Genomic DNA, 27,255 nt, shown 5'->3' with positions numbered 1-27,255 from the left:
AGTAGTTGTACTAGTAGTAATAGTAGTAGTACTTGTATAAGTAGCGGTAGTAGTAGTAGCAGCAGTAGTAGTAGTAGTACTAGTACTAGTATTAGTAATAGCACTAGTAGCAGTAGTAGTAGTAGTAGTAGCAGCAGTAGTAGAAGTAGCCATAGTAGTAGTAGTAGTAGTAGCAGTAGTAGTATTACTAATAGCAGTAGAAGTAGTACTAGTAGCACGAGTTGCAGTAGTAGTAGTAGCAGTGGTAGTAGTAGCTGTAGTAGTAGTAGTAGTAGCAGTAGTAGTAGTAGTTGCAGCAGCAGTATTAGTAGTAGTAGTTGCAGCAGCAGTATTAGTAGTAGTAGTACTAGTAGCAGTAGTAGTAGTAGTAGTCGTAGCAGCAGTAGTAGTAGTAGTACTAGCAGCAGTAGCAGTTGTTGTAGTAGTAGTAGTAGCAGTAGTAGTACTAGTAATAGTAGCAGCAGTTGTAGTGGTAGCAGCAGCAGTAGTAGTAGCAGTCGTAATAGTAGTAGGATCTAGATATATTTATTATATGAGCCAATATTGACCCTGGCCTGTTTCCCTTCCTACCCAGTGTCCCGCCCCTGTTTGTATAATGGAATGCCTGCCCATTTCGCTGACTCTCTTAAGACTGAGAAGGTGTACAAGATGCTGTCAGTCTCCCAGCCTGCACCTGCCCCAGAGGCCATCGCTAAGCTGTACCGCCCCGCCAGTGTGGTAGACAAGGCCCACATCCACAGCAGGTACAGACATACAGACACAGACATACACACACACGTTTTCTCTGTCTCTATCTTCACTTCTCTCTGTAGTTGTCCTTTGTTCTAACTAATTTCTCCTATCTCTCTCAGGTGGCTGGACTCTTCTCGTTCACTGATGCAGCAGGGCGTTCAGGAGAATGACAGACTCTGGCTGCGCTTCAAATACTACTGCTTCCATGACCTGGAGCCCAAGGTGTGTGTGTGTCTATGTGTGTGAGTGAGTGATATAGAGAATGAAAAGTGATAGTTGGATTGGAAATAGCCTCTAAAATAGAAGTGTGAACTCTACTCTCGAATCTGACCATCTGGGTTTCACTGCCTCGCTTCTGTCTTCTCGTCTGACCTCTCACTTCTTTTTCTCACTCTTTCTTCTCTCTCCCCTTTCTCTCCCTCTCTCTCTGCCTGCTCACCTTTCTCTCTGCCCCTCACCTCTCCCCCCTCCCTCCCTCCCTCTCAGTATGATGTGGTGCGCCTGACCCAGATGTATGAGCAGGCTCGCTGGGCCATCCTACTGGAGGACATAGACTGTACTGAGGAGGAGATGCTGCTGTTTGGAGCTATACAGGTACACAGGATGGATACCTCCTAGACATGTGCCTTCATGCTAATACCTGAACCCCAACAATCCTGAACCCCCAAAATAGAGCATCAACTGTCAAAAGGATCTGCAGAGAGGAATGGGAGAAACTCAAATTTGCAAAAATGTCTAAAAACATGTTTTTGCTTTGTCATTATGGGGTATTGTGTGTAGCTTGATGAGGAAAAAAACGATTTAATACATTTTAGAATAAGGCTGTAATGTAACAAAATGTGTAAAAAGTCAAAGGGACTGAATACTTCCTGAATGCATTGTAACATCCCCACAATCATGTACTGACATGTAACTGGCCTGTGATGTCCCATTTCTAATGTGCTGTAAGTTTAACTATGACTACCTCTCTCTTGTCATCTTCAATCCCCCCCCCCCCCCCCCCCCCGTAGTACCACATCAACAAGCTGTCCCTGTCGGAGCCCCAGACGATGACCTCCAGTCCAGCCATGGATGACCTGGACTCAGCCCTACAGGGTCTGGAGGTCAAGCTGGATGGGGCAGAAAGCAGCCCCCAAGACATGCTGGTCAGAACATTAGGACTCTTTATTCCACCTGACAGAAACATGTCCCACAATATATTGCATTGTGAAGTCAAAATATATGTATTTGACTTTAGATAAATAAAGTAGCCTCAGTAGAATGACATAAGATTTTATCCACACAGGGTAAAAAGATGCCAAAATGATTTCCCATGCTGTCACGCCCTGGCCTTAGTATTCTTTGTTTTCTTTATTATTTTAGTTAGGTCAGGGTGTGACATGGGAAGTTTGTGTGTTTTGTCTAGTTTAGGGTGTGTGTATTGTTTAGGGGGTGTTGTATAGTGTATGGGGTTGTGTTCAGGAGAGAGTTCTAGGAAAGTCTATGGTTGCCTGGTTTGGTTCTCAATCAGAGACAGATGTCATTAATTGTCTCTGATTGGGAGCCATATTTAAGGCAGCCATAGGCTTTAGGTGATTGTGGGAGATTGTCTATGTTGAACGTAAGTAGCTTGTGTGTGCACTTTCGTTTGTAGCTTCACGTTTGTTTGTTGTTTTGTATAGTTTGTATAAGTGTTTCGTTTTGTGTTCATTCTTCATCGTAAATAAAAGAAGATGTATTCATACCACGCTGCACCTTGGTCCATTCATTCACCTCAAGACGACCGTGACACATGCCTATTTGAAAAGTCAGACATGGAATCATTAGCATGTTACTTTGTCTTCAACACAGGAGAACCTGACTGCCCCAGAGCTGAATGATTATTTGAAGATATTCCGGTAAGATCCGACATTTTATGTGAAAACAATTCTGATTCCTCAATTACCTACTCTATATTTACAATGGAACACACCACATTACACACACAAACACGCACAATCAGCACAGCCACACCCACACACACAGCATCTGATGCATAATAACAGTAGTAAGTGTACTTCTGTTTCAGGCCCAAGAGGTTGACTCTGAAGGGATACAAGCAGTACTGGTTCAAGTTTAAGGATGCCTCCATCTCCTACTATAAGAGCAAAGAGGAGAGCCTGGGCGAACCCATTCAACAGATCAACCTCAAAGGTATGAAGCAGACACTGAGGGAGAATCTCAATTACATTTCCTTGATTTCTTGCATCCTCTCTCCTGGCCTCGTTCTCAAAACCCATTGGATGAGAAGGTCGGAGAAGAAATCAAGGAAATGCAATTGAGATTCTCCCTTAAATCCAATGTATTTTGTCTCTTTCACCTGCTTATACAAACAGTAAAATTACCTTTCACCTTTTTCAGGCTGTGAGGCTGCTCCCGATGTAAACGTCGCTGGACAAAAGTTCTGCATCAAACTTCTGATTCCAGCTCCAGAGGGCATGAACGAGGTCTACCTGCGCTGTGAACATGTGGGTTACACACACACAAACGTACACTGCCATATACATGAGTAGTACATTTCTTACAAACTAAGATCCACGATAAGGTCTAAGATCTTGCCCATGATTGAAGTATACGTTGCTCTGTTTATCTTTCGCTCGCTCGCTCTCTCTTTCCAGGAGGAGCAGTATTCCAGGTGGATGGCAGCCTGTCGTCTGGCCTCTAAAGGGAAGAGTCTGGCAGACAGGTTGTTCCAGAGCGAGGTCCAGAGCATCCACTCCTTCCTGGCCATGCAGCAGACCAACCCCAACACACACACCGACGACAGCATGAGCATCAACACACACAGCCTGGTCTCTCCACGCTACAGCAAGAAGTACAAGGTCAAACAGGTACCAAGTAGCGATTAACATCTTCATCATGTGTGTGCCAATGATAAACCCTGATGAACTACATCATGATACACAGGTAACTGCCAAAATAAAGGAAACATTAACATAAAGTGTCTTAATAGGGCGTTTGGCTAGAACAGCTTCAATGCACCTTGGCATAGATTCTACAAGTGTCTGGAGCTCTATTGGAGGGATGTGACACCATTCTTCCATAAGGAATCCCATTAGTATGTGTTTTGTTGATGGTGGAAAATTCTGTCTCAGGTGCCGCCCCAGATTCTCCCATAAGTGTTTAATTGGGTTAAGATCTTGTGACTGAAACGGCCATGGCATATCGCTTACATCGTTTTATTGGTGTTTACCTTGCCAAGAAAATACACCCCACACCATGAGAGCCACCAGAACCTTAATTTACAAATGTTTCCTTTATTTTGGCAGGTACCTGTATATCAAACACAGTACAACTCTGTTGAGTCACTTGAGAGCGACCATTATACCTCCCTCTAACCCCACATAATATAACCTTGACCCTCTCTCTCTTTGGCCATGCCCAGTTGACCCCTCGTATCCTGGAGGCATATCAGAACGTGGCTCAGCTCTCCCTGACCGACGCCCTCCTTCGCTTTCTCCAGATCTGGCAGGCCCTGCCAGACTTTGGAATTTCCTTTGTGGTGGTGAGGTAAGGAGGATCTGGCAACCCAGTGTATTACATGTTTCACAGCGAGGCTAGTCTCGGTACCTAGAACCAAATATTGCGTGCACTAGCTAGGCAGATACCTCAATTTACATTTATGTTAAGTCTATCACTAAAGATTAGTGAGAGGCTAAGGGCTGGTCTAATGATAAATTGTTGTGGTGAAGTTGCGTCTAGTGGCTGGTCTCTGACCCGTTTAGGTTCAAGGGCAGCAGGAAGGATGAGGTGCTGGGTATCGCCCCCAACCGTCTGATCCGTATCGACCTGGGGGTGGGAGACGTGGTCAAGACATGGCGCTACAACAACATGAGGCAGTGGAACGTCAACTGGGACATACGACAGGTGACCTGACCCGTCAATCAAACAATCAATCAAAATGTTCACATTTTTCTGCACATAATCTTCTTTAGTAATCTACATCGCCAAATACACACTGAACACTGTCTCTGTATCCCTTTTTTCTGGTCATTTAGCGTTTTCTCATCTTTGGTGTGTGTGTGTGGGTGTTACGAACTCTCAGGTGGCGATAGAGTTTGATGGGAACGTGAACATGGCGTTCAGTTGTGTGACGGCTGACTGTAAGATCGTCCATGAGTTCATTGGAGGCTACATCTTCATGTCAACACGCAGCCGCGAGCAGAGTGACACGCTCAACGAAGAGCTCTTCCACAAGCTGACAGGGGGCCACGAAGCTCTGTGACACCCTCAACCCCCACATCAGATACACCAGTGGACAGTTTGAGTGTTTAAGGGTGCGGCTGCAGCAGCCTTGAAGAGAAATGACAACCTGTCCACCCTGGGATCCTAAAAGACATGCAGTTGCTTGTTCAATAAATCAAGGAAGAGGTGACCCATGAATATAGTCTAATAGAAAATGATAAACAATGTAAAGAATTGTCAATTCTGAAATCCAGAATTAAATATGTTTATTGACATATATAAAACAGTTGACAGGTGTTATAATTTCCAGATGAGGCATTTGGCTTGATGGTTGTGTTCTTAAGAGTATGGTGGCAGAGTTTCCTGAAATGTGACTGACGGCACAGGAAGACGCAGGCAGTGTGTGTGTATCTCTGTGGAGCAGTTGAGACTGTCCGTTGGCAAACCCACAGCTTGTGCCTGTTGGTTCCCATCTGATAGCATCCTCTGGGTCTTTGTCATGTGACAATGTTATCAGGAACACCAGTCAGTCTCTGTGCCTGTACTGTGTCCTGTATGGTATTAGAGCTGTTGTTGAGTTGTTGTTGACGGTGTTTTCAGTCTCAGTCTTATTCACCCAGAGTCTTCAGGGTTCTGGTCCTGAACAGTATTGGTTACCAGTAAACAGTCTAGACAGAACTGGAAATCAACAGCCGTCTGGTGACAAATTCAGCCAAGTCTTTACCTCCAAAGCACAGATAACCCTCTTCACCTACTCCAGTGGCAGAATACTCTCTGAAACAGAAGATTTCTATCATTTGTCAATATTCACTTCCCTCTCTATCCATCCCTCCCATCTAACATCATTCTCTTCATGAGTGTGTGTCATGTGTGAGGTACTCACGTGTGGGTCTTAGTTTTAGGGCACGGCTGAAGTATCGGGGAAGTAGTTTCCCCTCAGTGTCCCCAGGTGTCAGCAATACACCGTTCTCCGACCAGAAGAACTGGATACCCTCTGCAGAAGAAACAAAGACACACAAAGGAAAATACTCATGCATTTAGACATGAGAGCACTACATTGGCAGCACTTGGCTACTGTAAATTACCTCGGTTGAGCTTACCAGACAATGCTTTGGGGACGTCAATGAATATGGCCAGGTCACAGTCTCTCCTCATGCCTGGAGCAAAGGGAGCAGAAAGATACAGACATCAAAACGAAGGCCATCTATGACAGGCTCTATGAGAAGTTAACCAGACCCAGATCCAGACACAGATTAAGCCAATTTCGGGACTAAAAGCACTTTAGGAAATCCTTCATTGAGCATGCTTTTAAATCCAGGAGTAGGCTATGATCCAGGAGTATTTCAGCCAAAATACTTTCACAGTGCTCTCTCCCCCATCTCCCTTACCGCTGATGACCCCGTCCTCCCCCGGTAGGCCCATGGCCAGGTGTATGTGTGTTCTGTTCATGCGGCTGAGGCCATCGGAGCGGATGGAGGGCCAGTTGCGGAGATAGGAGCCATGGATTCCCTCCCTGGGACAATCAGGAGAACCATGCTGTACAGCCTTCAGGTCCAGATCACACACCTGCCCAGACAGACAGACACACAGCAGACCCTTACTACTGACACTAGACCTGGCACTGTTTAGCCATTGTTTATGACCCCGTCATGCTCCACCTAGGGATGTGTCAGAAATGGCACCCTATTCTCTATAGTGCACTAGTCTTGACCCTAAGTGGGCTGAGCTCTGGCCAAAATAAGTGCACTATATTGGAAATATTTCCTACCTGCACAGAGTGTCCCTGATTGGCTCGGATCTGCAGCCGTCCGTCCTCAGGGTGAGGGCGGAGCTTGAATCGCTGCTTGTCATTGGTGGCCACAACTCTCTCCACGTCCTCCAATGAGAAGGCGTGGAACTGTGCATGAGCCAGTAGGTCCTCCACAAATAGGAAGCCATCTAGGGACAATGAGGTACAGCATTATCATTCAGACTTAAATGAGGAGTACAGATTGTAGATTGCATGTCATGTTAATTGTGCAGCAATATGAAATGCTGGTACAGTGGTAACTATTATAAGATAGACAAAATGCAGCCAAATAAACTGCTTTTATACCAGGATTCATGTGAAGTCCCATTTGATTGGCTCCATGGCGCAGTGCAAAGGACAAAGACTTGGAGAGGCGGACATCCTTGTCCTGAAAGGCAACACATGCACACAGGTTGTGACCCACGTAAAAAAAATACTACAGTATAGTATGGTAAATACTATATTATTCACTGTAGTGTTTTTGCAGACTTTAGTCCAACAATACTGTAGTGTATACTGTAGTATAAATACTGCAGTAAAATAAAACTTTAGTATATACTATAGTAATGACGTTAGTGTTTTTGCGGATTGTAGTATACTGTAGTATTTACGCGTACATTACTGTAGTAAAGGGGTGTCGAACTCAATCAAATCAAATATATCCATCGTTTTTGAAATTTTCGATGCGCCTTAACTGTCTTGTGATTATTAGCGAGCTGGACAGTCAAGAAACTGTATCAATATAGGTCCATTGACTGTGCACAGTGATTATTAGCGAGCTGGACAGTCAAGAAACTGTATCAATATAAGTTCATTGTCATTTCTACACAGTTTTGTCCCATATGTTTGACACTCCTGCTATAGTAGGCCTATTTACTATAGTGTTGTTGTTTTATTATCTTTGACATATACATTTTCTCCTTCAGGGAACCTACTGGAGAAAAACTAAAACAGCTCATTTTCCATAACCCGTAGTTAGGCCAGGGGTCTGACTCAGAGCTTCTGCTTTTTCTATAACCTGTAGGGAAAACAATATCTCCAGATGCTTTCCAGTACCCTGCTACTAGCTATAATAGAATTGGAGAAGGAATAATGCAATATTTAGAAATAGGGTACAGCCCAAAAGGGACTAATATCTGTCTCTCTTCTCTTACCTCTACACGATTACCTCGCCTCCCTCTTCCTCCACGTCCTCTTCCTCCACGGTCCATTTACAGTTATTTCTGTCGGTTCAACGTGGAATGGATCTCTCTCAATTCTCATTACAGTAGGCTACACAGCAAGGCAAGCTACCACAATGATTCAAATGGTATGGTGCCCGACATGCCTACTAAACATGCCAATTGCCATGCGTACTAAAAATAAGTTCGCACATTCAAAGCGCAATCAACAACTGTGGTCGTACAACTCACTGGCAAAATAGACATTTACATATATGGTAAAAACAGAACGAAATGTAAACAAGCAGGCACATTCCACTTCCACTTTGTTCAGACTCCAACCAGTAGGTGGCAGTAAGTGACTTTATCTCTTTGTTTTGTGTCAATAAAGCCAGGATAGAGGCTACGTCTTTAGCAGGTAAGAATATATTGTAGCAGCTGGCCAATGATTGAGTGAAATATAACAATCATGTTTCTAACTACATTTGGTACATGCCCCTATAAAGCCTTAATGAAGTGATATGAAACATGTTTATTTAGAGATGTACGGGCTAATATTTTCATAATTCAGTGTCAGCAAGCTAACAGTTAGCTGGCTAACATTGGGCCAGCTAGCATCAAAACAGCTGTAAACATTCAAATACATGAATCACTCGTGTTTATCGCGCACTTACTCGCTACTAAGAACCTGCAATGTTTTCTAGTTATGAACAACAGTTGATGTTTAGCTACGGAAAATGACTGATCGTTATGTCTTGCCTGCAGCGCTTGTTGGGAAGAGAAGCATGAGGGGTTTCTTGCCTTCACCATGCATACAACCAATGCCTGACGACTAAGGTCAGAAGCGATAGCCTCTTTTAGAATCCTAGAGTTTAATACTTATACACTCGTCTCTAACATGTAACGTTAGGCTCAACGTTCTGTATATGGTTGGTATTTCCGTTTTTTTTAATACTGATTATGGCTGAGCCTAACCTAACCACACAGCTGATTGCAAGGACACATGCTTTGGTCGACTATTTTCGGTTACATTCTGCTATTGTTGGCATATTGTGCATCACCTGCCATACATGAAGAGATTGAAAATACAATTGACAACCTACCGGCGTCGCAAAAATTGGGTAAACAACCCTTTCCTGTGGATACCCTGCCTCCACCTCTTACCGCCAAAAGGACCAACCGGTAGAGTAAGTGTAAACATCATTTTATTGGCCTGTAGAGACTATTGCATCTTTTCTAGGGTGACTTCAGTCAGACTGATAATCCATGGAGTAACCATGGCAAGTCTGATGTTTAGACAAGGGTGGCGAGTCCAATCAGACTTCTCTGAAGTATATTGATTGCCAGTGTGAGGGAGCACACTGCAACACTTTCAGTAGGTGCTTCACTGGTTCTTTGTTTCTTTCATGTCATCCTATCCATCAGACTCCCTTGTAACTCATTCTCCTCTCTCTCTTCCTTCTCTCCTTCCTATGTCCCCCTCTCCCTCCCCCTTTCTATCTCTCCTCCTCTCTACAGTCATGGAGTTCCCCCAACACTCCCTGCAGCTCCTGTCAGGTCTGCGTTCTCAGCGTCAGCGTAGGTTCCTGTGCGACTGCACCGTCCTCGTGGGTTCCTCCCGTTTCCTCGCCCACCGGGCTGTCCTGGCCTCCTGCTCTCCATTCTTCCACATGTTCTACTCCGATCCCCCAGGGTCTGCTGGTGCTGGCGGGGCCAGCTCGGTCACGCTGGACGGGGATATCGTGACAGCAGCGGCGTTCGGCCTGTTGTTAGACTTCATGTACGAAGGCGTGCTGAGGTTGGAGACCCCTCCCCCAGCAGAGGACGTGCTGGCGGCGGCAAGCTTCCTCCACATGAACGAGGTAGTCCGGGTGTGTAAGAGACGGCTACAGCACCGACCACCACCGGCTGAGGCAGACAGCACGCGCCCAGAGGAGAGTGGAGTGGCAGCAGTGGGTGGTAGTGGACCCGGGGTTGGCATGGCAACAGGAGCTGCCAAAGCGGTGGCCGTGGCAATGTCAGTGTCTCAGTCTGCGTCAATGGCGTTGCAGAAAAGCCAGTTGGGCTCTTCTACGAGGTCAGAGAGGAGGGTGGACGTTCTGGCGCACGCTCCTCTGAGTCCGGACATGGCCGACACCACCCAGCCGGGCATGGACCACGCTCTCACTCATGTGGGTGAGCTGGTTACCCTCACCTCCGGTCCCTCTCTCCGGCTGGGGGGTCTGAGTCAGGGAGAGGGTCAGGGAGGCTCGGCCCTCTGCAGCCCCTGCAGCTCCACAGAGTCATACAGTCACAGTAGCCACCAGCGCCAGCCCTCTTCATCAGCGGCATCACCAGTGGTACCTGTGACCCAGACTGATGGCTCCAGCTCCATGGTGGGGATACTGACCCAGTCTGACCACAGCAGCTCCTCCAGTCCAGAACATGACAGCCATGACCCTGTCTCTGACAACAAGAGCACAGTCATCACACCAGGCATGCAATGCCAGCAGCATGGTCTCAGTATCAACACACACCCTCAGATTAGAATACAGCATCCACTGTCACTCCACCTCACCTCACCTCCCAACCTGAACCTTGTAACCCATCAGGGCCAAACCTCAACCCTGTCCAGGCCTGAAGGGCTGCAGCATGGGGGGTCAGAGAGGGAGAGCAGGGAGGTTAGTGAACACTCTAACATGGGGACTGTGGGAGTGGAGGAGCCCCTGGCAGGGAGAGGAGAAGTGGAGCAGGAGGATGGGGTGAAGGTAAAGGTGGAGGCCATAGTGATCTCAGACGAGGAGTTTGAGGAGATGGAAGGAGTGGTGATGAGGAGAGGAATAGAGGGGAGAGAACGAGGGATGATGATGGAGGTAGAGGATAGGAATGACTTTGATGATGATAACCACAGAGACGAACTGAACAACCCCCACTTCCTCCCTTTTCACCCCCACCACGCCTTACTCCAGATGACCCACTCCCACCCCTCTGAGCCTCTCTCCTTCTCCCCCTCCGGACCCGGCACCACCTCCTCTGACGCTCCCCCTTTCCCCTCCTCCCTCTTCCCCTCTGTGGGCCAACATTCTGACCAGCCCGTCTACTTCCAGGATTCCATGGGGAACTACGTTGAGGATGTCCCCACGTGCAGCGTCTGCGGGAAGACGTTCTCGTGCGCGTACACCCTGAGGCGACACGCCATTGTGCACACGCGCGAGCGCCCCTACGAGTGCCGCTACTGTTACCGTAGCTACACGCAGTCAGGTGACCTGTACCGCCACATTAGGAAGGCTCATGACTCCAGCCTGCCAGCCAAACGCAGTAAGGGAGACACTGAGGAGGGCCAGCCTCCACACAGCTAGCTGTATACTTCTCCATACTAAAGAAAATGACACATTATTTATGCCTTCCCCCTTCCAACACCAGACATCCTGGTCTTGCATGTCCGATCTGAGAAGCATTCAAAATGACTTTCCAAATGGTCTGAAAAACGCCAGAGGCCCAGACCTAGTGCGCAGGTTGAGGGAGGATTTAGAGCATGTCGCCCTGATGTTGCCCTCCACCAGGATGGTCTTTTCAGACCTAGTGGTGAGACAGGTGGTGCAAGCCAGACATGCCCATGCCCGGGAATGAGCAGACCTGGCACTTGGTCAACTAGCTGGGTCTGCATTCCTGAGGGACAGGGGCCAGTGGTGTTTTAGCTATTTTAAATGGGACTTTCAGGACTTTTGTCTTTTACATATGTATCTGTACCAGATGTCTTACTATGACCTCAGTGCCAAAATAATTAGTGTACTGTACTACAGGTAACTGCCAAAATAAAGGAAACACGAGTAAATGAGAAACACAAAGTATATTGAAAACAGGTGCTTCCACACAGGTGTGGTTCCTGAGTTAATTAAGCAATTAACATCCCATCATGCTTATGTTCATGTATAAAAATGCTGGGCAGGCCATTATTTTGGCTACCATGGCTATGCCCCCATCCACAGGGCACGAGTGGTCACTGAATGGTTTGATCAGATGTAAAACATATGCCATGGCCGTCTCAGTCACCAGATCCCAACTGAACATTTATAGGAGATTTTGGAGCGGCGCCTGAGACAGCGTTTTCCGCCACCATCAACAAAATACCAGATGGAATTTCTTGTGGAAGAATGGTGTCGCATCCCTCCAATAGTTCCAGAAACTTGTAGAGTCTATGCCAAGGTGCATTGAAGCTATTCTGGCCCGTGGAGGTCCAACGCCATATTAAAACATATGGTGGTGTTTCCTTTATTTTGGCAGTTACCTGTATGTTATGATATATTCTAGATAGAAATCGGCAGTTGTCAAGGGTACAGTTTTTGTCAATGCTAATAGCATAATTGTCTGATACTTCTATATAGAAATCTCCATTGTTGCCAACTTTCACGATTGGATGAGTATCATTACTACTTCATTGCTGTGAATAGAACATGGACAGTTCTTCAGTCCAACATACACTGCTCAAAAAAATAAAGGGAACACTTAAACAACACAATGTAACTCCAAGGTAACGGTCCTGCTGCTGGGTTGTTGCCCTCCTACGGCCTCCTCCACGTCTCCTGATGTACTGGCCTGTCTCCTGGTAGCGCCTCCATGCTCTGGACACTACGCTGACAGACACAGCAAACCTTTTTGCCACAGCTCGCATTGATGTGCCATCCTGGATGAACTGCACTACCTGAGCCACTTGTGTGGGTTGTAGACTCCGTCTCATGCTACCACTAGAGTGAGAGCACCGCCAGCATTCAAGTGACCAAAACATCAGCCAGGAAGCATAGGAACTGAGAAGTGGTCTGTGGTCACCACCTGCAGAATCACTCCTTTTTTGGGGGTGTCTTGCTAATTGCCTATAATTTCCACCTTTTGTCTATTCCATTTGCACAACAGCATGTTAAATTTATTGTCAATCAGTGTTGCTTCCTAAGTGGACAGTTTGATTTCATAGAAGTGTGATTGACTTGGAGTTACATTGTGTTGTTTGTGTTCCCTTTATTTTTTTGAGCAGTGTATTTAGATATTTCCTTCAATTGGAGTACTGTTCAATAAATGACTTCAACACAATCTGTATTACAATGGCCTATAATATGAGTAGAATTGTTGACAGAAATATACAACAAAAAGAACATGGTACAATAGCTACAGAAGTCACAAGAAACAGCAAGCACAATTCACCCCATAGATCTGTAAAAGATAGACACTGTCCATTACAACACTAGGGACTGTGAGGAGTGTTCTACCCATTGTTTGTCCATTATTCCTATTTTCACAAGCTAAGCAATGGCTACTGAACACAACCAATGTATTGAGGCAGTCTTCGGGCTGCAGCAGGAAAATTAGGGTAGAAAAGGGATTGATCTTTGCTTTGGCCTCTTCCATGTCAGTCATCCACTGGCATGTGTATCTGTCAAAGATGAATCATGTGTTATTACGCCTGGGCCACATATGGTAAAGCATGCTAATGGTCCTCTTAAAACAAATTATTGTTTTGCACACTCGCCACTTCTGCCAGATCAGGCCATTGCCATGACGATGCCGTCATCAGAGTTGGGTGGAGTCTCGAGGTTCCAGTAGGTGATGTTATGGAACACTGAGGACACCTTCCCTGTCCTGGACACACACATTAGCTCACATATAGCATTACTGTCAGTGAGTGAAGAGTTTAAATATGCAGCATGGTGTTGTACAGTATGTGTCCAAGCTGCAGACAATGGAAAAGGAAGTGTATCATATTTCCTGGTTGGTGTGGGGATCACAGCACAAACATTGATTATAGCTATCTTTGTGAGTTGTTGCCCAGTGGCAAATGTTTTGTAGATTTTGGTCAGTGATTACAGACAGATTTGAGCAGATTCTGACAGTATTCCTTGTGAGTTGTTGACCTGCTATGGTAGATTATGTGAATGTTGGCCAGACAGTGATGATTTAAGGCAGTGTTTATTGTTTACCTCCTGGTCAGAGCCTGGTTTGTTGACCTCTCTTCGCACCAGGCCTGTGTAGCCCTGTGGACAGCTCCTGACCTTTTAACCCACGACCCCTGAACGACACAGTTTTCTCTATGGGAAATGTGGAAGAGAATCTGTATTAAAGTAATCTGTATTGACAGTAAACTACACACAACACTCAGTACTCTTTGATTTTGGTTTTCCACAACGGTTTATGTACAGAATGCAGGCATTCAGCTACTGCTGCCTCAACGTACCATGTTTTCAGTCTTTGATGGTGGCTGTAAAGAACTGGGACACCTCTGCAGGGTAGCAGGTGAACAGGGTGGCATTCTGCCTGTCTCACCGAGTCCAGCTGTAACGTGGTAACACTGCAATTGGATGACATCCTGAAAGCGAGGGGCACAATGTCAGAAACATGTATATGGCTCATATGCACTATTATAGATTACAATACATTCCATTTATGGGCATTTGGGCCATCACACGTTGTTCCTATGTTGATCTTTAGCGGTTGTTACTTCCCACTTCCTCTCTCTTGCAACGTCATTTGAGTAGTCAGGATTTAGCGCAAAGACACACCTTGCCCAGGACAGAAGGCAAGTTAGCTGGCTAAGGCATTGATCTTCCTTTGTAATATACCTCTCTGCGGATTTCAGCTTTAAGGAAAATGTATGCACTGCAGTGAATAAATATAAAATAGATCATTGGGAAACCTATGATAACAGTAGAATTGGCAAACTTTAGCTAGCTAGCGTGTCTATTCAACAATGCAATGGACTGATTCCCATGCTCAGCCTGCAAGATTTTCTAGGGCACTTTCGCAAACAAAAATATTCGAAACATTTGGTTGACAATATTGATACAGTGTGTGGACTGAAAAACACAGTTACACTAAAGTAAACTTTGACGTGTTGGATAAGAGCGTCTTCTTCACCACAGGAAGACATGTTTTTGGCGCGTGCAGTCAACTCATTTGGGGTATGGTGCCTCTTTTTAATTTTATTTATTTATTTATTTCACCTTTATTTAACCAGGTAGGCCAGTTGAGAACAAGTTCTCATTTACAACTGCAACCTGGCCAAGATAAAGCAAAGCAGTGCGAAACAAACAACACAGAGTTACACATGGGATAAACAAAAGTCAATAACACAATAGAAAAATCTATATACAGTGTGTGCAAATGTAGTAAGATTAGGGAGGTAAGGCAATAAATAGGCTATAGTGGCAAAATAATTACAATTTAGCACTAACACCGTAGGGTTATATGTGCAGAAGATGAACGTGCAAGTAGAGATACTGGGGTGCAAAGGAGCAAAAGAATAAATAACAATATGGGGATAAGGTAGTTGGGTGGGCTATTTACAGATGGGCTGTGTACAGGTGCAATGATCGGTAAGTTGCTCTGACAGCTGATGCTTAAAGTTGGTGAGGGAGATATAAGACTCCAGCTTCAGTGATTTTTGCAATTCGTTCCAGTCATTGGCAGCAAAGAACTGGAAGGAAAGGCGGCCAAAAGAGGAGTTGGCTTTGGGGATGACCAGTGAAATATACCTGCTGGAGCGCGTGCTACGGGTGGGTGGTGCTATGGTGACCAGTGAGCTGAGATAAGGCGGGGCTTTACCTTTAAGACTTATAGATGACCTGGAGCCAGTGGGTTTGGTGATGAATATGAAGCGAGGGCCAGCCAACAAGAGCATAAGGTCGCAGTGGTGGGTAGTATATGGGGCTTTGGTGACAAAACAGATGGCACTGTGATAGACTACATCCAATTTGCTGAGTAGTGTTGGAGGCTATTTTGTAAATTACAAATTACATTACACACACACACACACACACACACACACACACACACACACACACACACACACACACACACACACACACACACACACACACACACACACACACACACACACAGATTTGAGTTCAACAATTACATTTAACAGTCAGCTAGGGCCAGTGTGGCCAATGTTGACAGTTAGCTTGGGTTTAGTTGCTGGTTCATTGTTAGTTAGTGTACAGTTGAGCAAGTTTAGATTGTATGAAGCAATGGTTCTTACCTGGTTTGATGTCCAGCTCATGTGCCAGATCGCTGCTCTTCTCTCTCCACAAGGTTACTCTGCAGCTTCATCCTCCCGTGCTCACTGTGGGGAGGAGGACACGACAGAACAGAGCTATTGAACATGCTCTGATTTATTTTATTTCCAGTGCTTCCTGACGTGGATTATTCCATAATACACTGACCCCTAGTGGTGGACAGACACTGTCCTTTTTCTGGTAGCCTGCCCTACAGTACAGTAAACAAAATGGATTGTCTCACAATCAAAACAACAATGTTGAAAAAGCAAATTGACCAACAAAAAAAACAACCTTTCGTGTCATACTAGTACAAGTCACATCAAGTCACAGCAATCATTCAACCCCTGTATCATCTCAAATGAAATGAAAGTTTTATATGAAATGATGATTGAAAGTTCTCTCGCTCTCACCTCTGTAGCAGAAGTTCTGGTCCCTGTTTTGTATAACCACCTCGGTTCTCCCCGACACCGTCCATATACCAGGTAGACATAATTTCTCTTTCACTATGGGCATGACAGGGACCACAAAACCTTTGAAATTGAAGGCTCACAAGCACAGCCTGGGATTAACATGGATTAAGGTTTGGATGGATTGCTCTCTTTTAAGGGGAGGAACAGGGGGCATATGGACCTCACTGTCATCACAGATGCATTGAGGAAACCTATCTTTGCTGTCATCACCATCTATGATTAAGAAAATATATTGAAGAAATAACGTTACACTAATGAATAACCTCCATAAAATTAAAGTAATGTAATTTGAATATCTAATAGTCAATAATTAACTTTCATATTTAGGAGAGTTTATCTTAATGCAAATGCACAGGACTAATTATAATCAGAGAGGAATACAACATCTTTGTTGTAGTACATACAGTCCTTTAGTCATTTCACACATGGACGCGATACTTATAGAACATGGACGCGATACTTATAGATATGGGGGACGTATTTTCATGTAACACTGGCTACACTGACAGCTCCACTTCCGTTGTGAAATGAAGGCGCATCAACACTTATCCACACACCGATCTTTCTTAATGACAACAGACATGTTGTAGTCAGTTTAAATGTGGGTAAAGGGAGTAAGAATTGTCCGTAATCACTAACGTCAACATCAGATCTCAAACATGATACGTGTCCGTCTGTGAAAAACGTCCCCCTTTCGCCTGTCAGCTATAACCCTGTTAGATAAAATCACATCAGAGCGGCGGAAATAAGGAAGCATAGAGGACACAAGACTGAGAAGGCACCATGACATGGTTAAGCTTCGATGGTCGGTTGTGGGATCGCGTAGAGAAGACGTGACGCTACCTGCCCGTCGTTCTGAACACCGTTCTCGTGTTCTCCATCACGGCGGAGGTGAGTTACCTGGTCGAGGCGCCGCTCCAACGGGACCAGAACAAGACCCAGTGGTCTATTGTGTGGAACGCCTCGTTGTTTGTGAAAACCAGCCCCAGCATCAACGGTGTGTTTCTTGGCTTAGAAGGTATCGCGCAAGGCTGGAGGTAGTCTAAATAGACAAAGTGGTTCATCATTAGGACAAAAAAACTGTTCAGACTGTTTTAATCACTTGAATGTGTGTTGAGACTACGCAATGATGGCCAGAGGTACCTCATCAATAGGCTAGCGATATTCAGAAAATGTTATGGAGCAGAGATTGATCTCATCATTCAAATATTATTTCCCCGGTGTTCATTACCTGTTATCTGCAGTTATTACATTGTAACACACCTCTACTTGACCCACAGGTACTGCTACACATGTGAGACCCACACTCCCCCACAGTGCTCCCACTGCTATGACAGTAAGGTGTGTGTTTTGAGACGAGACCACTACTGTGTGTTCTTCGGCCAGTGTGTGGGCTTCCGTAACTACCGCAACATCCTCAGCTGTCTGCTGTTCATGTGGACGGGGCTGCTGTACGCTGTAGTGGTGAACACAGGTCTTCATCATCATCCTGAAGAAAGGAGTCACGCTGCACAGCATCCTGCTACAACTCATGCCCTGGATCATGCTCGTCTCTGGTTAGACTGGAAGGGAGAGAGGGAGAGGGTGTGTGTTCAGAGAGAGAGAGCAAGGGAGAGCCGAGCGAGTGAGAGGTGTGTATGTAAGCGAGAGAGAAAGGGTATGTGTATCTGTATGTGCAACCTGGTCTCAGAGCATTTCGTATTATTCAGTACGTAAATCCGTCAAATTGCTTTTAGTATGATATGTTACGTTTCATATGGTATGTATTAATTTGTGGATGTACATCCCCAATTTCATATTACATGTTACGAATTACAATTTGTATTATAGTTTACGAATGTACAAAGCATATAATATGTTACAAATTTTCAAATGTACTATTTGTTACGAATTTGCTGAAAGTATGAAATGTTACGAATTCTAGCAAGGTGGCTAACATTAGCTAGCTGGCTAACGTTAACTAGGTTAGGGTTAAGTTTAGGAGTTAGGTTAAAGGGTTATTAAGGTTAGGGTTACCAAACACGCTAAGTAGTTGCAAAGTATCTAAAAAGTAGTAAGTAGTTGAAAAGTTGCTAATTAGCTAAAATGCTAAAGTTGTCCCTGATGGGATTCATTATATGCCCACCCATACACCCTGACCAACCAGCTTCATTTTGTTTTTGCCTTAAAGGAAAATGCCACCCAAAAACTATCTTTTCTTATTTGTTTCATTTGTCCATTGTTGACATAGTCTCACAATTGCATCATGCTTTGTCTTCTAAGTTAGCCTTAGTGTATATATGCCTAGAAGTATGCTTGGTAATGCTTGTTAATACTTGTAACTGAAGTTTTATGCCTTGTGGGTAAATCCATGCAATTTCTTAAGCAAAAATGTTGCTAAGAATGTCTGGGAGTGGTCAGAGTGGCAAGGGGAACATGAAAAATGAGCTGTTATTAGCAGAGATGTTTGGAACTCTCTTTGTTATTGGTCTATTAACTAATTTAGGCCAAAACCACCACCTAAACCAAGTGAATCCAGGTGAAAGCTATGATCCCTTATTGATGTCACTTGTTAAATCCACTCCAATCAGTTTAGGTGAAGGGGAGGAGACAGGTTAACAAATGATTTTTAAGCCTTTAGACAATTAAGACATGGATTGTGTATGTGTGCCATCGAATGGGCAAGGCAAAAGATTGAAGTGCCTTTGAACAGGGTATGGTAGTAGGTGCCAGGCGCACTGGTTTGGGTCAAGAACTGCAACGCTGCTGTTTTTTTTTTTTTACAACTTGTAGAGGTGAGGGGATGCAACTCAATATTAGGAAGGTGTTCCAAATGTTTGTTATACTCAGTGTATGTGATGTGTTTGAGTTTCACTATCCCTGAATAAATGTCAAACTATTGATTATGCTTTGACCTCGTTCTCTATCAATATTGTCTTAAAGGTATATCTACCAAGTAATGTAGCACTCAGCATTTGACATTTAAAATACACTGCTCAAAAAAATAAAGGGAACACTTAAACAACACAATGTAACTCCAAGTCAATCACACTTCTGTTAAATCAAACTGTCCACTTAGGAAGAAACACTGATTGACAATAAATTTCACATGCTGTTGTGCAAATGGAATAGACAAAAGGTGGAAATTATAGGCAATTAGCAAGACACCCCCAATAAAGGAGTGATTCTGCAGGTGGTGACCACAGACCACTTCTCAGTTCCTATGCTTCCTGGCTGATGTTTTGGTCACTTTTGAATGCTGGCGGTGCTCTCACTCTAATGGTAGCATGAGACGGAGTCTACAACCCACACAAGTGGCTCAGGTAGTGCAGCTCATCCAGGATGGCACATCAATGCGAGCTGTGGCAAGAAGGTTTGCTGTGTCTGTCAGCGTAGTGTCCAGAGCATGGAGGCGCTACCAGGAGACAGGCCAGTACATCAGGAGACGTGGAGGAGGCCGTAGGAGGGCAACAACCCAGCAGCAGGACCACTACCTCCGCCTTTGAGCAGGAGGAGCACTGCCAGAGCCCTGCAAAATGACCTCCAGCAGGCCACAAATGTGCATGTGTCTGCTCAAACGGTCAGAAACAGACTCCATGAGGGTGGTATGAGGGCCCGACGTCCACAGGTGGAGGTTGTGCTTACAGCCCAACACCGTGCAGGACGTTTGGCATTTGCCAGAGAACACCAAGATTGGCAAATTCGCCACTGGCGCCCTGTGCTCTTCACAGATGAAAGCAGGTTCACACTCTGCACATGAGCACATGTGACAGACGTGACAGAGTCTGGAGACGCCGTGGAGAACGTTCTGCTGCCTGCAACATCCTCCAGCATGACCGGTTTGGCGGTGGGTCAGTCATGGTGTGGGGTGGCATTTCTTTGGGGGGCCGCACAGCCCTCCATGTGCTCGCCAGAGGTAGCCTGACTGCCATTAGGTACCGGGATGAGATCCTCAGAGCCCTTGTGAGACCATATGCTGACACATGCACATTTGTGGCCTGCTGGAGGTCATTTTGCAGGGCTCTGGCAGTGCTCCTCCTGCTCAAAGGCGGAGGTAGCGGTCCTGCTGCTGGGTTGTTGCCCTCCTACGGCCTCCTCCACGTCTCCTGATGTACTGGCCTGTCTCCTGGTAGCGCCTCCATGCTCTGGACACTACGCTGACAGACACAGCAAACCTTCTTGCCACAGCTCGCATTGATGTGCCATCCTGGATGAGCTGCACTACCTGAGCCACTTGTGTGGGTTGTAGACTCCGTCTCATGCTACCACTAGAGTGAGAGCACCGCCAGCATTCAAAAGTGACCAAAACATCAGCCAGGACGCATAGGAACTGAGAAGTGGTCTGTGGTCACCACCTGCAGAATCACTGCTTTATTGGGGGTGTCTTGCTAATTGCCTATAATTTTCACCTTTTGTCTATTCCATTTGCACAACAGCATGTGAAATTTATTGTCAATCAGTGTTGCTTCCTAAGTGGACAGTTTGATTTCACAGAAGTGTGATTGACTTGGAGTTACATTGTGTTGTTTAAGTGTTCCCTTTATTTTTTTGAGCAGTGTATATATCTTAAATTGTTATTTTGTTAACACACTCATACTTATTGGTCAGTGCCACTCCTGCTACAATTATTTTGTGTTCCTATTTGTGGATGCATTTTGATAAAAATGAAATAAAAATGTATTTATTGGAATTGTGTCTCTATGTGTGTCTTGGTACTATAGTATATTATTAGTGACATAATGGCGTATGCATAACATATGTACCTCTCTCGTGTTTATTATGATAAATACATATCTGGACCCTGAAACTGGAGCTCACTCCTTGGTGTGCCCCACCCAATTGGCGCGCTCACTGATGGTGGCACCAAGAACGCACGGTAAACACCCCTCGTGACGGAGCTTCGAAAACACGAACAGACTGGGCGCGAAGGAGAGATGATGGGAATGGGAGATTCTGGAAGCAGTACAGACTTGCGACGACGAGACGCTTAAAACGATAGGCTATTGTGTGCAAGACTGGAATGCTTTAGCAAAAAGCCCCTCTTGGCTCTCGGTTCCGTGGAGGAAGTGTCAGAGATGCCAGCGGAAGATGCTGAGCTTCTGGCAAAAGATAGTGGGAAATAATGAGTGCAGGGATGATGAGGCTGACAATACAAATATATGGCTGCACGTAAAGAACTAGCTTTCCCTGAGAGTGCATGAACAACATTCAATCTGATGTTGTTCATGCAACATCAGATATCAACCGGAGAACCGACGCTGCTATGGTGATCGAGATATGAGCAGAGGGAACAGCGGCGAGATGAAGGCGGCGGTGAGACCCAAGCGCATGCGGCTTTTCTGGCGGCTCTGTGTCTGTGGTGTCGGGATCATCACTGCCACCTGGCTCGTGCACCTCCTAGACGTAACAGGCGCTTTCCCCCCAGGGTTTATTCATACCAATGGGAGTCCCGTTATTCATTTAATTCATACATAAAATACTAGTGGTTTAGTCAATCATCACACCTGTTTAATTATTAAATTACCTTGCAATAATATTATGAAAACAATGTGATTTCTTGTTGTAAGCTGATAATATTTAATAATATTTCCTTTTAGGAAATAATTTATGCTGCTCTATGCTGACAGACTCCCATCCCCAGGGATGTTGTTGGTGACTTCCCCTGGTCTAAGAGAGAACTAATGCAGGAGAGAGAAGAGGAGAACCGCACTTTCTACACTCCTACAATGCACAGAGCTGGTGCGCTAGTGTTTTTGTTCCTGTGTCCCTGTGCTCTTTGATCTTTGGTGTCTTGTCTTTTTACCTGTGCATTACTCCTCCCGTCCCTGCTCTCTCTCTTTGCTTCCCACTCACTCATCCAGTGTCTCTAGCCTATCTGTCAATTCCTCTGTCAGTCATCATGTCCTGCTCTTGTCACGTCTGGTGTGTATGTGTGTGTTTGTGCGCGTGCTTGCTTGCGTGAGTGTGTGTGTAGCGTGTATGCGTGTTCAGGGTGCGTGCAAATGTGCAGTAGGCCTATGTGAGTGAGCATAGGCTCGAGGCCAAGGGGTCTGCGGTAGGTTGTGCTTTCTGTTGTTGTGTTCTCCTCCACAGCACAGCTGCTGAGTCATGTGACAGTGACATATGTTCCAAAGAGTCCATTTAAACCAGGAGCTGTGGGCCTGTTGCTAGGAGATGATGTTGAACACTGCTAAAGTTTTTGAGTGCAACCAACTGAATGTATCTTATTCCCTTGGTTGGAACCCTTCTTCATAAAACACACTCAATCTCTCTCCCCTCACTCTCAGCAATCCACAAGTTTCCAGCAGATGTCTTCTCTCCAGAGCAGAGGGGAAAAGGAGCAGTTCTTCACCATGTAGTCTGTGTGAGTGGCCTACCATGTCATTAGGAATTAGAATACATATATAGTCATTTAACAGGATCTCTATGTAGCCTACTACCTTGTTCAACACTGCTGTCGTAGTACACCGTTCTACTGTAACAGTACCCCAACAATCTCTACGTCATCCAACTCAGTCCACAGACAAACTGTTTCTCCTCCTGTGTTTCCTAGGCGGTCTACATGTTCTATGCCCTGGCTATAGTCTGTGATGTCTATTTCGTTCCATCACTGGAGAAGATATCAGAGGTGACAATAAAGAATCCTTCCCACTTCTGTTGGTTTCTTTGCAGATTGACGTTTATTGTCATGAGTCTTGTCTTGGAGGCAGAACTGAGCGGTTTCTGCTAGATGGGCCAGCTGCAAAGTCATAATTGGCTATATGGTAAAAAGTCATGATTTAATAATTATTTAATTTTTTCTTAATTTAAGGTGAGGGTGAGACATTAGGGTTAGCAGTGTGGTTAAGGTTAGGTTTAAAATTAGATTGTATGAATTTGTGGTTGTGCCAGCTACTGACCACTCTGCATTGCTGTGCCCAGTACATGAGTCATCCCAATAAATGCCAACCTATGGTTTGTTTCCCTCATTATTTTTTGATTGCCGCTTCACTGATTGCAGTTTTTTAAATTACAAATCCTCCTTAACCTCTCTTCTAGAATCTTCAACTTAGTGAGGATGTTGCCGGGGCAACGTTCATGGCAGCTGGAAGCTCCGCTCCTGAGCTCTTCACCTCCTTGATTGGTCAGTATTCTACATCTTTGATCCTGGGCAGGACAAATCTTTGGCCAATGTTCAGATAGAAATGTATGATGTAGAACAAACATACCTCTCTGGTATATAGAATAACAATCACGTCAGCTCTAGTCATGGCATTTCTATCGGCTAAGTTCCAGAACGTTTTCATACTGAACATGGCCCAGGTCACTAAAAGTGGCCTGCAAATGAGTACCGATTGGACTGATTGGCTCAATATGCATTGGTGTTATCCTCCTCTTGTCCTCCCAGGTGTCTTCATCACTAAAGGTGACCTGGGGGTAGGCACCATCGTGGGATCGGCTGTCTTCAACATCCTCGTCATCATCGGCATCTGTGGGATCTTCGCCGGACAGGTTACTCACCTTATTTGAAACAGGTGAAAGCAATATGGCAGGATTTAGATAGGTGTTGTTAATCAGTATGTTGTGTTCTCTCGCAGCCCATCTTTCTGAGCTGGTGGCCGCTGCTCCGTGATACTCTCTACTACATCCTGTCTATACTGATGCTGATTGTGGTGATCTAAGTGATTTGGTAAGGACACTGGACCATTAACAAGACTGGGTTCTCTACATGTTTATAACTCAGTGATACATACAGGTTGTGCTTTTAAACAGTGTTTCTGTGTTGTAGGTGGGAGACCATCATACTGATCTCCATGTATCTAGTCTACATTATCATCATGAAGTGAGTAACTGACTACTTTGCCTGTGTGTCTTATAGTTTGCGGTTTGTTCAGTGCGCCCTCTTATTTTGAAAATATTATTTTATTGAACCTTTATTTAACTAGGCAAGTCAGTTAGGAACTAATTGTTATTTACAATGACAGCCTACCCCGGCCAAACCTGGACGACGCTGGGCCAATTGTGTGCCGCTCTATGGGACTCCCAATCACGTCCGGATGTGATACAGCCTGGATTCGAACCAGGGACTGTAGTAACGCCTCTTGCACTGAGATGCAGTGCCTTAGACCGCTGCAACACTCGGGAGCCCCAACATTTTTCTTCCTATAAGCACAAGCAAGGTACAGTATCTATCCATGACAGATGTTGGTTGTGATACTGTGTGTTGTGTCTGTGTGTAGGTTCAACAGATCCCTGTCAGGCTGGGTGGAAAGGCACTGTGGTCGAGGGGGTCAGCCCTGTTTCAGTACCCTGAGACGGACCACCGCAGTTGACACTGGTTGTGTGTGTGTGTGTGTGTGTGTGTGTGTGTGTGTGTGTGTGTGTGTGTGTGTGTGTGTGTGTGTGTGTGTGTGTGTGTGTGTGTGTGTGTGTGTATGCACACACTTGTATCCACATTGCTTCAGATTTTTTTCAATCGATTGGAACATATTCCTATTGGATCAGACATACAGTAGCTCTCAACTGAAAATGTTTGCTCTCCATCCGCCCTCCTCCACCTTCTCTTCCTCCTCCTCCTCCTCCTCCTCCTCCTTCTCCTCCTCCATCTCTCCTCCTCACTCCCGCTCCCAGACTCGTGTGCAGGGCAGGACTCTGCAGTAGTGATGGTGGATGCGTTGATGAGTCTGCAGCCTCACCAGCTGAGCTTCTCTGAGGCAAGCCTCCGTCTCCTGATCACCCCACATTTCCCCCCCTACACACGCCTCCGCATGGCAGGACGAGTGGTCATCACTGAGGTACACACCACACACACAGCGGTATGTGTCCACAACTTAGCATGGAAAGATGCATGGTTATAATAGAAGAGAAAACACTCACACATACATTGCATGTTCCCTTACACCCAGGACGCCCTTACACCCCCATGCCTTAGCCTTTGCTTGGATGCATGATTACAAAACACAGACACTATGCTTGTATCATCCCTGTTGCTCTGTTCTGGCTGAATGCTGAATGCCAACATTGTGCTGTTGAATGTTCTCTTGCGCCATGCTCGAGTTGTGACATACTCCTACTCTAACAGATAAAAACTGTAAAACGTATAAAATTAGTCTCTTACCTTCTCACTCACACAGAGACAGAGGTTGATCCATGCTCGGGGCCAGGAGCATGGTGGGGTGGGGGAGGAGGGGGGAGATGGGGCCACATGGGGAATAGAGAGCGGTGGGGCGGGGGATAGTGAGAGGCAGCCACCGGAGGGGGACGGAGACAGGGATGGGGGCCCGGAGGGGAATACAGAGGGGTTACAGCCCAAATAGGAGGAAGAGGAGGAGCTGGAGGAAGAAGAGGTGGTCCCTTTCAGTCCCTTCATAGTGCCAGGTGAGTGTTACCTTACTTATTCTGATGATAAAGTCTGGTTCCTTGCTGCTGCTTCTTGCTCTTTGTAGGTTGAGGTCAGGTTACTGTAAAGCTCTTTGTAGGTTGAGGTCAGGTTACTGTAAAGCTCTTTGTAGGTTGAGGTCAGGTTACTGTAAAGCTCTTTGTAGGTTGAGGTCAGGTTACTGTAAAGCTCTTTGTAGGTTGAGGTCAGGTTACTGTAAAGCTCTTTGGGACTACTGTTGCACTTGATTGATTGATGACTGGAAAACCAAGTTGCTGCTCCCTCTGTCCTCACTGTGAGCTTGTGCGCTGGCTGGTGTCATGGCCTTTGTGCCTGCTGCTCTGCTGCACCATACCCAACTGTGTCCTGCCTCGCTGGAGCTGCTGGTACCTCCTGACCTTTCTGGCCTCCACACTCTGGATCACATTCTTCTCCTACCTCATGGTCTGGATGGTATGATTACAGAGCACACATACACAAGCTCACACATAAAAACACACACACGTTCCTACACACACGTTCCTACACACAACACACATCACATAACACATAATCTCCTATGTCAACTAATGCCCTTCCAGGTGACCATTATCAGTTTGACGCTGGGCATTCCTGAGGTGGTGATGGGCATCACCTTCCTGGCAGCTGGCACCAGCGTACCAGACTGTATGGCCAGTCCCATCATCGCACGACAAGGTACCGGAATTCTAATCGGTCTGTGTGTGTTGTGACGTTAGCCTTTTTGTTTGTTTTGTACGGTATGAAGGACATGCCTGTCTCTAACTGTATGCCTTCTTTTGACTATTGTGTGTGTGTGTGTTTTGTAGGTATGGGGGACACGGCAGTCTCTAACTCCATTGGTAGTAATATCTTTGATGTGCTTCTGGGACTTGGGTTTCCTTGGTTCCTGCGGACTCTGGTGGTCGACTACGGATCAGAGGTAGGGACATATTTTTTGGTGTTGATTCATTTCTGTATGGTTCTGGTTGACAAACCAAAAAGCTGCTAGACGTTGTACCCTTGAGGTTCCCAGATGCAAAGATTGAGTGTTTTTATGGTTGGCAGGTGTTCATCAACAGTAAAGGCCTGGTGTATTCAGTCATTCTGCTGTTGGGTTCAGTGTTTCTCACTGTGAGTATCACTGTAATATCTCTTAAAGTCTATATTTTTTAGGACAAAGTCAAACAGTATACAGTACTTTCTCCTCTCACTTCTCTGCAGGTCCTGAGTGTTCATCTGAACCGTTGGTGGTTGGACCGCAGACTGGGTCTCTGTTTAATGATGCTCTATGCCATCTTCCTACTCTGCTCAGTCGGCTTCCAGCGACTGTAGGCAAGGTTCCAACACATTTTAGTATGATTATACTATTTGACGTGAAATTTTCACTTGTTGACCAGTTGTATGTGTACGGGTATTTAGGGTTCATTTGCATTTCTGAGACATAGTTATGAACAGTTATATTGTTGGGAAACCTCACATTTGATATTTGATACACATTGCAAACTGGATCTTTTACATAGTTTTATACAGAAAAATG

The 27,255-nt window shown here is 45.4% G+C and overlaps 3 protein-coding genes, 2 long non-coding RNA genes and 1 pseudogene across 6 annotated transcripts in view; 3 read left to right on the top strand and 3 right to left on the bottom strand.

Annotated features, from left to right (window-relative positions):
* Positions 1-5,254, top strand: part of LOC120062427 (fermitin family homolog 3-like) — an 11,957-nt gene extending 6,703 nt beyond the window's left edge. The window contains exons 5-15 of the mRNA XM_039012399.1: positions 575-743; positions 852-954; positions 1,219-1,326; positions 1,743-1,877; positions 2,563-2,609; positions 2,780-2,904; positions 3,112-3,218; positions 3,369-3,581; positions 4,136-4,260; positions 4,476-4,617; positions 4,796-5,254. Of these exons, the coding sequence (XP_038868327.1) occupies positions 575-743; positions 852-954; positions 1,219-1,326; positions 1,743-1,877; positions 2,563-2,609; positions 2,780-2,904; positions 3,112-3,218; positions 3,369-3,581; positions 4,136-4,260; positions 4,476-4,617; positions 4,796-4,975 (1,454 nt within the window). The 3' untranslated portion in view covers positions 4,976-5,254. The remainder of the gene's footprint in view (positions 1-574; positions 744-851; positions 955-1,218; positions 1,327-1,742; positions 1,878-2,562; positions 2,610-2,779; positions 2,905-3,111; positions 3,219-3,368; positions 3,582-4,135; positions 4,261-4,475; positions 4,618-4,795) is intronic.
* trpt1 (tRNA phosphotransferase 1) lies at positions 5,170-8,463 on the bottom strand. Its single transcript, XM_039012400.1, has 7 exons — positions 7,879-8,463; positions 7,031-7,112; positions 6,704-6,873; positions 6,324-6,501; positions 6,036-6,092; positions 5,819-5,929; positions 5,170-5,709 (listed from the first exon to the last, which is right to left on the bottom strand). The coding sequence occupies exons 1-7, from the start codon at positions 7,933-7,935 to the stop codon at positions 5,687-5,689; spliced, it is 678 nt and encodes a 225-aa protein (XP_038868328.1). The 5' UTR covers positions 7,936-8,463; the 3' UTR covers positions 5,170-5,686.
* Positions 8,274-11,759, top strand: LOC120062426 (zinc finger and BTB domain-containing protein 3-like). 2 transcript variants are annotated; one of them, XM_039012397.1, is made up of 2 exons: positions 8,274-8,302; positions 9,403-11,759. In XM_039012397.1, exon 2 carries the CDS (start codon positions 9,405-9,407, stop codon positions 11,220-11,222), a length of 1,818 nt encoding a protein of 605 aa, XP_038868325.1. In that variant the 5' UTR covers positions 8,274-8,302; positions 9,403-9,404; the 3' UTR covers positions 11,223-11,759. The 2 variants fall into 2 exon arrangements, with proteins under 2 accessions (XP_038868325.1, XP_038868326.1); XM_039012398.1 differs by lacking the exon at positions 8,274-8,302 and adding an exon at positions 8,314-9,071.
* Positions 11,760-12,829: 1,070 nt separating this feature from the next.
* Positions 12,830-15,499, bottom strand: LOC120062425. Its single transcript, XR_005478401.1, has 4 exons — positions 15,454-15,499; positions 14,087-14,218; positions 13,833-13,940; positions 12,830-13,494 (listed from the first exon to the last, which is right to left on the bottom strand). It is a non-coding gene; the product is annotated as an uncharacterized LOC120062425 (long non-coding RNA).
* Positions 15,500-15,514: 15 nt separating this feature from the next.
* LOC120062424 lies at positions 15,515-16,841 on the bottom strand. Its single transcript, XR_005478400.1, has 3 exons — positions 16,322-16,841; positions 15,893-15,976; positions 15,515-15,558 (listed from the first exon to the last, which is right to left on the bottom strand). It is a non-coding gene; the product is annotated as an uncharacterized LOC120062424 (long non-coding RNA).
* A 4,796-nt stretch (positions 16,842-21,637) lies between these two features.
* Positions 21,638-27,050, top strand: LOC120062143 (annotated as a pseudogene).
* Positions 27,051-27,255: the final 205 nt, after the last annotated feature.

This window comes from Salvelinus namaycush, chromosome 17, assembly GCF_016432855.1.
Source record: "Salvelinus namaycush isolate Seneca chromosome 17, SaNama_1.0, whole genome shotgun sequence".
Lineage (NCBI taxonomy): Eukaryota > Metazoa > Chordata > Actinopteri > Salmoniformes > Salmonidae > Salvelinus > Salvelinus namaycush.
The sequence above is the reverse complement of the archived record's forward strand: the minus strand, read 5'-3'. Positions and strand labels throughout refer to the sequence as shown.

Excerpts from the sequence above, each read along its gene's own strand:
- trpt1 (XM_039012400.1), bottom strand. The coding sequence starts at position 7,935 with ATGGACCGTGGAGGAAGAGGACGTGGAGGAAGAGGGAGGCGAGGTAAT. Across the intron at positions 7,113-7,878 it reads GGCGAGGTAATCGTGTAGAG|GACAAGGATGTCCGCCTCTC; the intron begins GTAAGAGAAGAG and ends GTTGCCTTTCAG. Across the intron at positions 5,930-6,035 it reads CGTCCCCAAAGCATTGTCTG|AGGGTATCCAGTTCTTCTGG; the intron begins GTAAGCTCAACC and ends TTTCTTCTGCAG.
- LOC120062426 (XM_039012397.1), top strand. The coding sequence starts at position 9,405 with ATGGAGTTCCCCCAACACTCCCTGCAGCTCCTGTCAGGTCTGCGTTCT.